Below are 13,248 nucleotides of genomic sequence, written 5' to 3'. Positions count from 1 at the left end.
GACACCTTAAACGTTGACCTTATGTTCTCACACAATTTTCAGGGTGCTAGCTCTGAAGTGTAATGCAGATTATTGGCATTAATGAACACACGTGCCCTCTACAAAAGTCTACAGCAATAGGGTCTCCGAGTTGTCTTCTATGCAACATAAAACAGAATAGGACAATCTGGTGATAAGTTTTTTACAAGTTTATTAACATCGACTACATACACCTAGGTAAAACCATTAATAATCACAAACAAGTATATCACAATGTACACCTAGTCTAGAAAAGGGGTGAGAAGAAGAATGACTCCTTAACCTTACTCAAGGATGCACCATGTGACTCGTGCTGGGTTCATTAGGAGAGACACAATAAATTTGTATTTTGCAAAGCACTGCAGCAACCAGAAGAAGTGACGAGGAACACGTCTCTGAATTGGAGGATAGCCCCTTTTTCATGCTGGCCCTCTGCCTTCCCGAGCTTGACAGTACAATGAGTGATGTCCAAGCAGAGAAAAGGGGAGGCTGCACCTTTGCCAACCAACCTACTGGCAGTCTCCATTGCCATGCTGGAATATCATCTGTGATTCTCAGGGAAATGACTTGCCTGTTGCTTCCATACAAGTGGCATCTACTCAGTATTTTTTATTTTTTCGCAGCTGAGGCTGTTTGGTCCTTGACTTGTGACAGCCTTCAGTCACTGGCAATGAAGGGGTTAGCATGCATCACATGGAGCTTGGTAGGGCTCAGGATGAACTCAAGTGACTGACGCTTCAGGGGAGGATGGTATGATACCTCCTTATTTGACTTCCTCCGTGTTCACGCTGGTCTTTTTAAAAGTGGGTCTTGGATGTTCTAGATTCTATTTAATGGAAGATGAAACCAGCAGTAAGTATGCGTGCTCTTACCAGGCTGTGCAAAGAGGTGCTCACTTGAACTTCTATCATGCCTCCGCAATGATGAACCCGACATGCAGACCACTTCCCAGAAGGGAGGAACATAGGTTTAAGAATTGTCATATCTAGCTGGTGTTTACATAGTCCAATAGACATACAAGTAAGCAGTCCAACTGAGCGTTTGAATTGGGAGGGTGGATGGGGGCGGGGCGGGGTCTCTTTCAGGAGGAGTAAGCCCACATAGACAATTTTCAAAAGGCTGAATCAATCCATAAAACGATAATTCAGCCCGGAGCATTAAATGCAGCCTTCCCAGAGCTGTTCCAATACCCTGTTCAAAAACGCCGGTACAGCTCACTGATGTACTGTTTCAAGAATATTCTTCCAACAGGAAGGCTCTAAGGTCTTGGTTTAATACACCTGGCCAATCACACGCTCATATCATGCCTGCATACCAGAAGCCATACACAGGAAGCCTAACCGGCCATCCTCCAGTTTACGGGATGGTCCCTTCTAGACTGTGTCTGACACCGACACCTAATGGGGCCAGCAACAGTATGTATATTGTATTCCAAGTGAATTTATTTAGCGCTTAACCTTGAACAAACACTTAAGGATGTTTTCACGCTATTCTGGATCACAAGATTATTAGTTAATTTAGCGGCTTTTTGTTAGTGAGTTTAGTCTTGTGTTCTCAATAGAAAAGCTTACATGCATTTCCAGAGTGTGTGATAAAATCGGAGGGAGTTGGATGTCAACGCTATCAGGGGTGGAAGGTATATTAGTTTATGAGAATGACTGGTGAGTAGAAAAGATAGGCCAGGGAAAATGTTGAATATGGAGAGACTATAAGCAAGTGACTACCAGTTTGTGAGAATGAAGGAGTTATGGACAATGGGTTGAGACATGGGCAATTCAGATGGGTATATATAAAAGTGTACCCCAGAGGGTATAAAGTTGTGTGTAGAAGCTAAAAAAGGTCACACGGTTTCGAACAACGTTGAATAAGGAGGGCATAGCATGCAGATGAAGATATGTAGTTGTTGATCATAAATTAAACTTTTTTGTGTAGTTAATATGCCATGTAATGGTAGGAAGCTTCTTGAGTATCATGCAACCTTGAGCAGGTGATAGGAAAAAAGACAAGCATTTGGGTGTTTGTTAGTACTTTTATTTTACATTTAATTGTACCATTATACAGGAACTGGGTGAGAGGAAGATCTGTTGGCAGGTAGGATTGATATTTCTTCCATAAGATCTTGACAAGTTGGCTTGAGCTTCTGTTTACAGACTGAACAATCTGTTCGAGGCATGTGTGGCTGTAGATGCACATGCTTAGTATAACTTCGCGATCTAGTGTTGGGCTCGGAAGTGTGCACGTTTTATTTTTCTTCAAAGAAAGTCTTTTGAGTCACGAAGTAGAGTGACTCCTAGTCTTACTGGCAATGCACATGGGCATCGACTCCGTTGTTGGATTGTTTTCTTCTGCCGCCGGGTTTGGACGTGTGCTCCTCTGCTCTGGTTTGACACTGTTGTCATTTTTCTGTTTCATATCTTACCATCGGTATTGTTTTCGAACTCAATTCTTTTCAGTATCACTCATCTCTCCATCGACTTTGTCGGGGCAACTAATCGACTATGTGGGCCTGTGCTATCGCAATCTTCAAAGTCGAAAAGCTCGGCATCTAAAACCTCGGAGGCAAAGGTTGCATCGGAGCCAAAATCATACTCTTTTGCACTTTCTAATCCAAAACAGTGGAATCTGTGCTTGAACACATGCAGGAGGAAAAAGACTTGCGCTACAAACATCTCGTCATTCAACTGCACACTGGCCGTATTCTGGCTAGACCTCCTCGTTCTGGTGCACAACCAGCAAAGAGACAACTTACTTTTGAGGAGGCTTTGAACATACAAATGCTACCAAAGCACAGAAAGAAGACTGACAAGGCAACTAGCACTGTGCATACCATCCCACCACCACCACCTACTGCGCCACCTTCATCAGCATCTTATTCCCCAGAGGGTTCTATTAATTCTTTCCAGGGGTTGGAGATGACGAATATCAATATTCTTTTCCACCTCAAGATAAGCTGTGGGACACTTATGACATGGACCCACCTACAGACACAGACCCGATCTTTTCCAAGCAAAGCTGTTTCCCCCAGACGACACCACTACCTACCACGACATCATAGATAGGGCGGATGCATATCATAAGATTCTGCTCCACACAGAAATACTAGAGGAAGATTTATTTGTTTGAGACCCTCTCTCTCATCTAGCCAACGCACGGCACAGTATCTGCCGATGCTTAAGGATATGCTTGGGCACACACCTGGCATCTTTAAAGACCCAGTTAAGGCCCTTGCCATTACTTCAATGGTCAATTAAAAAGTACACACCTTTCCCAACTGACCCTAAATACATTAGAGGCCAACTCCCTTCTGACCCTCTGGTGGTTGCTGCAGCAAGAAAACGGGCAGACTCGCAAACATCTGGTGAGAGGCCCACACCAGACAAAGAAAGTAAAAAGATCGATGCGGCAGGGAAAAGGGTGGCTGCTCAGGCTGCCAACCAATGGAGAATTTTCAGCTCCTTTGGCCTGCTCTCCCATTATGCCAGAACTCATTCGGACGAGATGAAGGAGCTCATCCAACTTCTCCCTGAGGAACTTAAAAAAGAAAATATGAGATCACCTCGGAGGATAAATTAATTGCAAACACCTCCATTCGCTGCACCCGTGAAGCAGCAGCCAACACAGCAGCAAGACGGATTAATTCTAGTGTACTCACTCCTCAGGCACTGCGCCTGGCTTAGGGTTTCAGACTTCAAACCAGAAGTGTAACAGAACATCATTGCACTTCCTTTTGATGGCGAACACCTCTTTGGCCTTTAAGTAGACGCTCTACTCAAAAATAAAGAAAAAACAAAACCAGCCAATGTGATGGGAGCATTGTAAAAATCATCACAACATTAAGCTGCTTCCCCTTCATGGAGGGACAAAATCTACCCCCACTGATCTCTCCTCCTCTTACCAACATTCTCCGCCACAGAACACCTCGTCCAGGGGTTACTACAAAGGCTCATATAGGGGCACTAATTCCAGGGGCAAAGCCAAGGGTGGTTTAACCAAACCCTCCGTCCCCCTCCACCAAACCCTGATTGCCAACCACCACCCCCCCAACCACATAACAACAGTTGCGAGCCGACTACAATGGATCTTTCCTGCGTAGCAGAACATTACCTCCAACAAGTGGATGTTGGGCATTATCCATCATGGTTGTCTGAAGCTCACTTCCACACCTCCAAACATTCCACCTCGCAAACACAAACTCTTTCTCACAACATCAACGGTTGTTCAAGGAGGAAGTTCCAGCACTTCTTTAAAAAGGGGCTATGGAATCAGCAAGGCACTTGAGTCTATTCACTCTACTTTCTTATTCGTAATCCCAGGAAGGACGGGTACTTAACACCAATCTTGGACCTCAGACCCTTAAACCGATATACCCTCTCCGCACTTTTCACATAGTCACTCTTCAAGATGTCCTCTCAATTTACTACAACAAGGCAACTTCATGGCAGCGCTAAACCTCAAAGATACCTATTTCCATATTCCTATTCACATGGCGCATCGCCAATACCTCTAGTTTGTCATAAATAACTACCATTTCCAATTCAAGGTACTACCATTCGGGGTCAAAATTGCCACCAGGGTTTTCACTAAATGTCTAGTAGTAGTAGCAGCTCACCTGTGCAGACAAAACATACATGTTTTCCCATATTTAGACAATTGGCTAATCTTCCTACACACTCGGGCCACTATAAACGTACTTCATCAACTAAGATTTACCATCAATGCAGTCGAATCCCATTTCCAGCCTCTCAGAATTACTACCCTGTTTAGGAGCAATCCTCGATTTTCAGAGAGGGATATCCTATTCTACTGCTGCCCGGATTCAGTCGTATCAAACGCTTATTCATCTGTTCCAGCCTCATCAGCAAATAACAGTGAGGACAGTCATGCGCCTCTCCAGTATGATGGCTTCATGCATAGGCATAGTACCTAATGCCGGACTCAACACGTGTCCATTGTAGGAGTGCTTAGCGCGCCAATGGTCTCAAGTGGAGGGCTAATTGAAAAATCTAGTGTTGGTCAGCCATCAAGCTTGCAACTCTCTACAATAGTGGAACACACAACAATCTCCTAAAAAAAGGCCTTTCCTAGACCCAGTTCCGCAGAGAACCATAACAGATGCTGGGGAGCGCATTCACAGCATCTCACTGTCCAGGGACGCTGGACACTCAGCCAGAAACATCTCCAGTTCAATCTCCTGGAATCGCTAGCTGTTCATTTAGCACTAAAAGCCTTTCTTCCCCACCTCACTGGCAATGTAGTCTTGATCAAAACAGACAACATGACTGCCATATACTATCTCCAAAAGCAATGAGGCACCAGGTAGCCTCAGGTCTCTCACCTAGCCCAGACCATTTGTAAATTAATCTGTTAGAGGAGTACCTCCCAGGAGCTGACAACAACTTTGCAGATCTCCTCAGCAGGAGGTGTCAACAAGTCCACAAATGAGAGCTCCTAAAAAGTCCTCCTCCCATACTTTCAGAGTTTGGGTCACCCAGAAATAGACCTTTTCACCACAGCTGAAAACGTGAAATGCCCAAACTTCGCCCCGAGGTTCCCACACCCACAGTCCAAGGGCAACGCACCTTGAATGGGTTCATCAACGATATTTGCTTACGCATTTCCACCTCTCCCGCTACTTCCAACTGCCATTCCAAACAAATTGATCCTTTAAAACCTAATGTACAGGACATTCTGTTATCTGTTCCATTTACATACCACTGATCTAGCTTTTACATCTATAAGATTACACCTAGCTGCAGTGGCCGCATATCTGCAAAACAGACAACGCGCCTCTTTATTCAGGATTCCTGTAATTTAAACCTTCTTAAAAGGTCTTAAGAGTTATTCCTCCTAGGGTGCCACCGGCCCCTACTTGGAATCTCAGTATAGTAATAACAAGATTAATGGGCTCTCCATTTGAGCCCCTCCACTCCTGGCCCCTCCAGTTTTTATCCTGGACAATATCATTTCTAGTTGCTAACACTTTACTCAGATGTGTCAGTGAGCTTCAGGCATTAACTTTAGAAGAACTCTTCTTTCAAATACGTAAACATTGGGTAGTATTGCATACCAACCCCAAATTTCTTCCAAAGGTGGTGTCTCTATTCCACCTTATTCAATCTATTGAATTGCCTATTTTTTTCCCCCAACCTGAATCAGTTGCGGCATGGATGCTGCACACCATAGATGTAAAACAAGCCCTTCTGTATTATATTGACAGAACCAAGTCATTTAGGATAACGCAAAGCTTAGTTGCTTTTTCAAAACCACACCAAGGAAAGGTCATTTCTAAATCAAGCATTGCACGTTGGATTGTTAAACTATTCAAACATGCTGTGCTATAGCTAAAAGAACTTAACCTATCCCTCCTAGAGCTCACTCCACTCATAAAAAAGGTGCTTCAATGGGCTTTCTAGGAAATATTCCTATAACTGAAACATGTAAGGCCGCTACATGGTCTGCACCACATGCATTTACATTACTGTGTGGATGTTCTGGCTCGGCAACAAGCCAATGTTGGCCAAGCAGTTCTACGTACACACTTTCAAACAACTGTAACCCCACAGGTTAGCAGCCGCTTATTGAGGAGGACTGCTTTTCAGTCTATGCTAAGCATGTGTATCAACAGCCAGACATGCCTCAAACTGAAAATGTTACTTACCCAGTAAACCTCTGTTCATGGCATGTAGTGCTGTAGAGTCACATGTGCCCACCCTCCTCCCCGGACACCTATGTGCGTTGCAGTTACGTTCATAAATGATTACACATTTAATTGGACAGCTCACTATACTACGCTATGCTTCACATTCCATCGTCACCTGCCTTGCGGGAAAACAATCCAAAAACGGAGTCGAAACCCATGGGCATTACCAGCCAGAGGAGTCACCATTCTACCTCGTGACTCAAAAGACTTTCTTCGTAGAAGAACTTGCACACTATATGGCGGGATTATGCTAAGCATGCTATTCTACAGCACTACATGCTACAAACAGATGCTTAATGCGTAGTAAAAGTTTCCTCCTTGTTGTGTGTCCCATTTTGTAGACGACATGTCAGGGTATCCATGATGGCCAAGTTTGTCTCTTAATCATATTCCTAATTTCCAGATGGTTGGCTATGGATATTGTTTTGGCTGGGAGAGAACTCCATAATTTGACAGCCTGTACTGAGAAACCAGTGTCGCTAATTGTTTTATTTTTGTTAGTGAAATGATTGATTCTTGTATTAGTTGAGAATGTAAATTTCAAGGTTGGAAGTACTTGCTGATTTTCACCCATGGTTGCATAATTAGAGTTGGTAATTGAATTCTGAGGGGCTGCATGCATTTAAGGGCTCTGAAAAGGAGTCCGCTGTCAAAACGGAGCAATTTATAGAAACATGTTGCATATAATTTCAGTAAAGATGCTTTACAAGGAAGCACAGAAACTAGCACCAGGATTTATCATTTTCTTCTTTCCACCCCTACAGGGGACAAGCACTGGGTGTTTGACGAAAACGCCTTGGAGCCTGGATACCCTAAGTCACTGAAGGAGCTTGGGAGGGGTCTGCCCAGTGACCGGATTGATGCTGCCCTCTACTGGATCCCCAACGGCAAGACTTACTTCTTCCGAGGCAACAAGTGAGTTGTTTTGTTGTTGCATGACTGTTCTTCCACCTCTTTTTGTTCTCGGAGACGCAGTGGTGATTGGGATGCTTAGAATGAAATGAAACACTCAAGCATCCGTGCTAATAATAGCACAATGTATGTTGAAAAACATTTATTGCCATAACCTGCTACTTAGTACATGCATTGTGACCACAAGACATATAGACCAGATTGCTATTATGAGAGTTAATATAAATGTGAAAAGGACAAACATTTCTACCATCTCTCCCAACAATATGGTTCCTATGTCACACACCCTATTTTTAACAGTACTCTGGGAGCATAAAGTAAATTAACTTTGCCTTCGGGGAGAATGTTGCATTTGTCTCCTGCATACCTGAGCACAGAGTCCCTGTGTGTTATCAGACTTCAGTTGGATATGCACAATGTAAGGGAGCGCCTTTCTTTTCCCAATGAAAACATGCACTCCATCAGCTGAGCTCAGTTGAACTTAGCTGTTGTGTGGGTGTCCAATCTTAGTCTAAAAAAGAGACACCAGCAACGTGTATGGACTCTGACTTCTTTCTGGACAGCTCGAGTGCAAAAGTGTAGGAAAGTGGCTCTGTACATACTGTTCCCAAATAGGTACAGTGTGTACAGAGTCGACAGTCCCCAGAGGATTGGCAGAGGCTAAAGTTAGATATAACCTTACTCTCAAAAGTGGTAGCTTGGTCGAGCAGTAAGGCAGTATCAGAGGACAGTGTAAAGCATTTGTTGTACACACTCAGTCAGCAAATGGTCTCACACTCCAGAACTGAGCTCTAGGCCAATGGTTTTTGTATAAAAAATATGTATTTTTTTTATTTTAGAACCAACAATAGGTATCAAAATATACTTTCTCAGATTGAAAGGCTTTAGATAAATACTTTTCAATAGGCAATAGACTTTGGATGCAATAGATACAGTTGTTGCAATAGGCAACACAATTTCAAACACAATTATACATTGAGCTCAATGGGAATTTCTAGTAAAATGCAATAGATTACTTTTTGGATTACTTTTCTTACCACAAGACTGGATCCTAGATTCAGTCATGGGACAGTTCCTGCAAACAGTTGAGTGAAAGCGTTTTGGGAACTAGTGATTTTTAAGGAATATTATTGTATTTTAAAAGTTGACACTTAGAAACTTTTTCAGCAAAAATCACCAATGTTATCCTATGGGAGGAAATTCACATAGCAGGTAAGTGGGGTTATAGTAACTTTTTCTAACTCAGGGTTGGATCCTGGATCCAGCACTGGGACACCTTCTGTAAACAGTTGAAAGAATGTGTTTTTGTTATACAGGCGATTTTTAATGAATATTTGTAAGTTTGCAAAATCGACACGTGGAAACTTTTTCAGCAAAAATCAGGCAATGTTATCCTATGGAAGGAAATTCAAGTTACCGGTAAAGTATGTTCTCGTTACTTTTGTAATCCAGTGCTGGGCTCCTAGGTTCAGCACTGAGACATATATCTAAAACAGGTAAGTAATTACGTTTTCACAGCTGGTGCGATTTTTAAAGAATATTTGTAGTTTGCAAAAATCAACACAGAAGAAATTTCACAGAAAAACAGTCAATGGTTTCCTATGGAAGAAAATTGGGTTAGCGGTAAGTATGGTTGTAATTACTTTTCAGGGTCAGTGCTGGGCACCAAGATCCAGCACTGGGATTTCTCCTGATAGCAGGTGAGTATTTTCGTTTTCGTTACTCGGTTGATTTTAGGTGAATATTTTAAAGTTTAGAACTCCACACTTAGAAGAATTTCCAAGTGAAACCAGTCAATGTTACCCTATGGAAGAAAAGTGAGTTGTCGGCTTCTGGGTAAGTACTCGACTGGCAGAGTTACGGTTCTGGGCATAGACTCAGGGGTCTCCCAGGGTCAGGTAAGTACAGTTGTTACACCCTCAGCGGCACAGGGGCAGCCGGGTTCAGAATGAGTTAGGCCCAATGTTATCCTATGGGAGGCAGGGGGCCCTTGGTTGGTGGCTGCTGGCTAGCAGGCCACGCGGCTGTGGGAGCTGGGCTCCTGGTCACTTGCTCAGGGCAAATGAGGAAGTAGAGTAGAGATTGCACTGCCAGGGGCACTCGGGCGGCTGGGTGCAGGGTGCTTTTTAGCTGTCCGGCGCTCAATGGATTGCAATGGAGAAGCTCAAAAACGAACAAAGGCGGCGAAGATTCTTCAGGTGTTACCACCACTTCGAGAGGTGAGTTGGGTAGTTGGAGGATAGGTAGGCACCCAGGAGTTGGCCACAGGGGGCCGCAGGGTGCCGGGGTGCCTTTTGGTGTTGGGAAATCTTACCCTCGGCTGGTCGCGGTTGGAGGGGTCCCTGGTTCTGAGGCTGCAGGCGTCGTCAGGAGCGTCGAGGTGGGTCCTTGGGTGCCGGATTCGGGGTCACAGTCGCCAGGGGGATGTCCTCGGGGTCTTTGTTCACTCCAGCACAGGCCAAGCTTGGCGGGTGCAGTGTGTGCAGGGTTCGCGGTTCCTGGCTGATGCCAGGGGTCAGTTACTTGCTTTGAGCAGTACCACTGCTCATGGGAGTCCCAGTTGCTTAGAGTCACAAGGTAGCCAGGTCCTCCGGGGTTTGTGAGGTTGCTGGCCACGGGAGATGCCGAAGTTTAGCAGGAGCAGGTTCGAGGGTCGACAGGCCGGTAGGGCCGGGGCCAAAGCAGTTTGTGTCTTCCACTTGTGAGCAGCTGCACGGCAGGTCTTCTTGTCTCTTGATCTTCTTTGCTGTTTCGGAATCTGGATCTAAGGGAGAAAGGTTCAGGGTGCCCCTAAATACTAAATTTAGGGGCGTTACAGGTAGGTAAAGGGCAGGGACCACTGGGTCCCTGCCCTGGGGTGGGTACACCCCCTATCCTGCCACTCTCTTGTGGGAGGGGTGCAGTGGCCTAGTCCTGATTGGGGTTTAGAACCGGTAGGGACCTGTTGCTGAGTACAGCAAGTGGCCTGGAGAAGCTCACAAAGGCGGTATGCCTTTGAAGCTTCCCCTGCCCATCCTGGGGGAGGTGACCTAGCACCTCGCCCAGGATGTGCATTGTTACAGGCCCAGGAGAGCGATGGCTCTCTACCCAGGGGTCCAGCAACGTGTCTGCTGTGTGGCAGCCTAGGCAGCCCCTCAGACAAGACGTGGATTGTAGGTTAGGTTTCAGGGGGCATCTCTAAGATGCCCTCTGTCGTGCATTGTACATTAAATCCTGCACTGGCATCAGTGCGGGTTTAATGTGCTGAGAAGTTTGATACTAAACTTCTCAGTCTTCAGTGGAGCCATCATGGTGCTGTCGAGTTCGTGTTGACTAGCTCCCAGCACCATATACTCTTAAATGGCAGCACTGCACTTACAGTGCCCAGGAATGGACCTGGGTACTGTACTGTAGGGGCATAGGGCTCATGCACCTGTACCCACACCACTGGCATAGGGCACCCAGCTAGAGGGGTGGCTGATGTATGCCAGGGCAGTGTGTTGTGGGCATGGCACACAGGGAGGTGTGCCATGTCGACTCTCTGTTTTGTCTTGTACCCAGACACTCATCCTGCAAGGGCAGTGTGTGTGGGTCAGGATACAGGGCCTCTAAGGGTGGCACAATAGGTGCTGCAGCCCTTAGAGGGCTTCCCTGGGTAACTAGTATACCATTTACCAGGAGCTGACATGTGGCCAGGGTTTACCAATTTGGGTTTAGGTTTCAGCACAGCTTTTAGGGAAGGAACATAGGCCCTGGGTACCTGATTGGCTGGAGCCCAGGGCACACTCAGTCAAAGTACATTCAGCAATTCAGCAAAAAGTGGGGGCATACCATGCAAGAAAGATGCCACTTTCTCACAAAAAGCCTCTCAGACCTTAATGGTCAAATATTAGTGTTTATATAACAAATTGACTACTGCTTAATCTGGACGATTATGAGTGAAGAGCAAGGCAGAAACTTGGTGGAAAAATGCTGTCATGAGTCACCTCTTGCTTGTACAATCTCTCCATCTCAATGTGTCTACCAGGTGACCCGGAGATGTAGATATTCCGGACATCTTGGCCAGTCTCACTTCTCCTATTCTGCTGATACTCAAACTGAATGTGCCTGTGTGTCATGAAGGCTGCAGAAGCTTGGTTGAAGCTGAAAATGGACAATAACTCGGTCAAGCTAAGTGTATTTAAAAATGGAGTGTGCCTCGGGAATCTATATCGCATTGCTCTCCAGTCTGGTTAGAACATCCATTGCTGCCAATGCCTGCCCAGTGCTGAGAATTCCCCCTTCTCTTAGTCGCCCCACACCAGTTAGAGCATGTTGGAAAGTGGGTTATTGGTAGGGGCAAATGTAGGTCTGCCACTGGCAATAAGGCCACTAACACATGGCAGGACCCAGCATAGGTCTTAGAAAATCATTCCTATGCTCAACCCTTGGTAACGTGGCTGCGAGCAGACAGGCTTAACTTCAAAGACTGGTATGTAAAGCATTTAAAAACACCATTTCAGTAAATAATTAAGACACAACACAAAATAAAAATCCAACACCAATTTATAAAAATAGGTAATATTTTTATCATTTTAAATGACACCAAAAGAACATCCACTGTAGGGAACCAGAGATATGAATTTTTAAAGATAGTCACTTTCTAGTGCTTAGAAACCAACAGTGCCCCTTTTAGTCATTTTGTTTTCTCTGACAGGGACACACCTTTAGAAATTCTTATGAAGACTTTTCTCACCACTGTGCAGTGCCGCCTTCTTCAGCAGGCGGGATCCAGTTAGAACTCCTTCCTGAAGTTCTGCTTGCGGATCCCAAAGTATCCAACACACAATCCAAGGTTCTGGAATCTCCACGAGGGTCCTTGAAAGTGTGAAACTTCAATTCCACAATCCACTTGAACAAAACCCACTGGTACTTCAGGCTGGGAATTCTTTGTGGGACTGTCCATGTGGGCGCTGTTAACCTGTAGCTTGCAGGGATTCCACTCTTTAGTCCTTTTTCAGCAAGGCAATCCACAGGGCTGTAGTTTCAGTTGGTGCAGTCTTCAGAGGTCAGGCCTTAGAAATCTTTGCACAGCAAACCTTCTCAGCAGGGCACTTCTTGCTTCAGTAAGTTTCTAGCAGCAGATCTGGAAGGCTCTGCCCCTCTCAGATACGTATTCAAAATTCTCTGGGTGGAGCAGCAGGTCATTCCTGACCAATGAGAGCAGGGTAACTCCTCAAGGCGATGCCCACTTCCTGTAGAGTGTGGCATCATGTTGTCCCAGAGTGCATCAAATCTTCCAAATCCATAATGGCTGAATTTCCAGCAGAGAGTTAAGACCTGGCTAAACACCCCCCCAGGGATCGCTTATTTCCCTAGACTCTCCCACTACCATCTGCACATACCTTCCTTAAGCCTAGCCCTGACTCTGGGTCAAGAGTGTAAAAGTGAAACTGACACCCAGGCCTCCCCTCTGCCTTTGAAGAGCATGGTTTACGACTCCAACCCCTGGCCTGGCATTCCTATGGAACAGCACACTGCCCTCCCAGCAGAGTTGGTAACCCCAGGGGCTCTTTATCACCTCTTCAAGGCAGCCTGGCTAATCCACTTAACTCTGACCAATCAGGGCAGACCACTGGAAGGCTGAATTTGGAACTACA

The 13,248-nt window shown here is 45.3% G+C and overlaps 2 protein-coding genes across 8 annotated transcripts in view; one reads left to right on the top strand and one right to left on the bottom strand.

Annotated features, from left to right (window-relative positions):
- The window catches only part of LOC146870885 (syncytin-1-like), a 401,244-nt gene that overhangs the window by 142,797 nt on the left and 245,199 nt on the right, over positions 1-13,248 (bottom strand). The window lies entirely within an intron of this gene.
- The window catches only part of LOC146870886 (matrix metalloproteinase-14-like), a 350,496-nt gene that overhangs the window by 188,689 nt on the left and 148,559 nt on the right, over positions 1-13,248 (top strand). For all 6 annotated transcript variants that reach the window (XM_085647106.1, XM_085647107.1, XM_085647109.1 and 3 more), the window contains one exon: positions 7,483-7,633. In XM_085647106.1, coding sequence (XP_085503232.1) covers positions 7,483-7,633 — 151 coding nt within the window. The remainder of the gene's footprint in view (positions 1-7,482; positions 7,634-13,248) is intronic.

This window comes from Triturus cristatus, chromosome 1_1 (genome assembly GCF_964204655.1).
Source record: "Triturus cristatus chromosome 1_1, aTriCri1.1, whole genome shotgun sequence".
Taxonomy (NCBI): Eukaryota; Metazoa; Chordata; class Amphibia; order Caudata; family Salamandridae; genus Triturus; species Triturus cristatus.
Note: the sequence above shows the minus strand (reverse complement) of the source record. Positions and strands in the feature narration are given on the sequence as shown.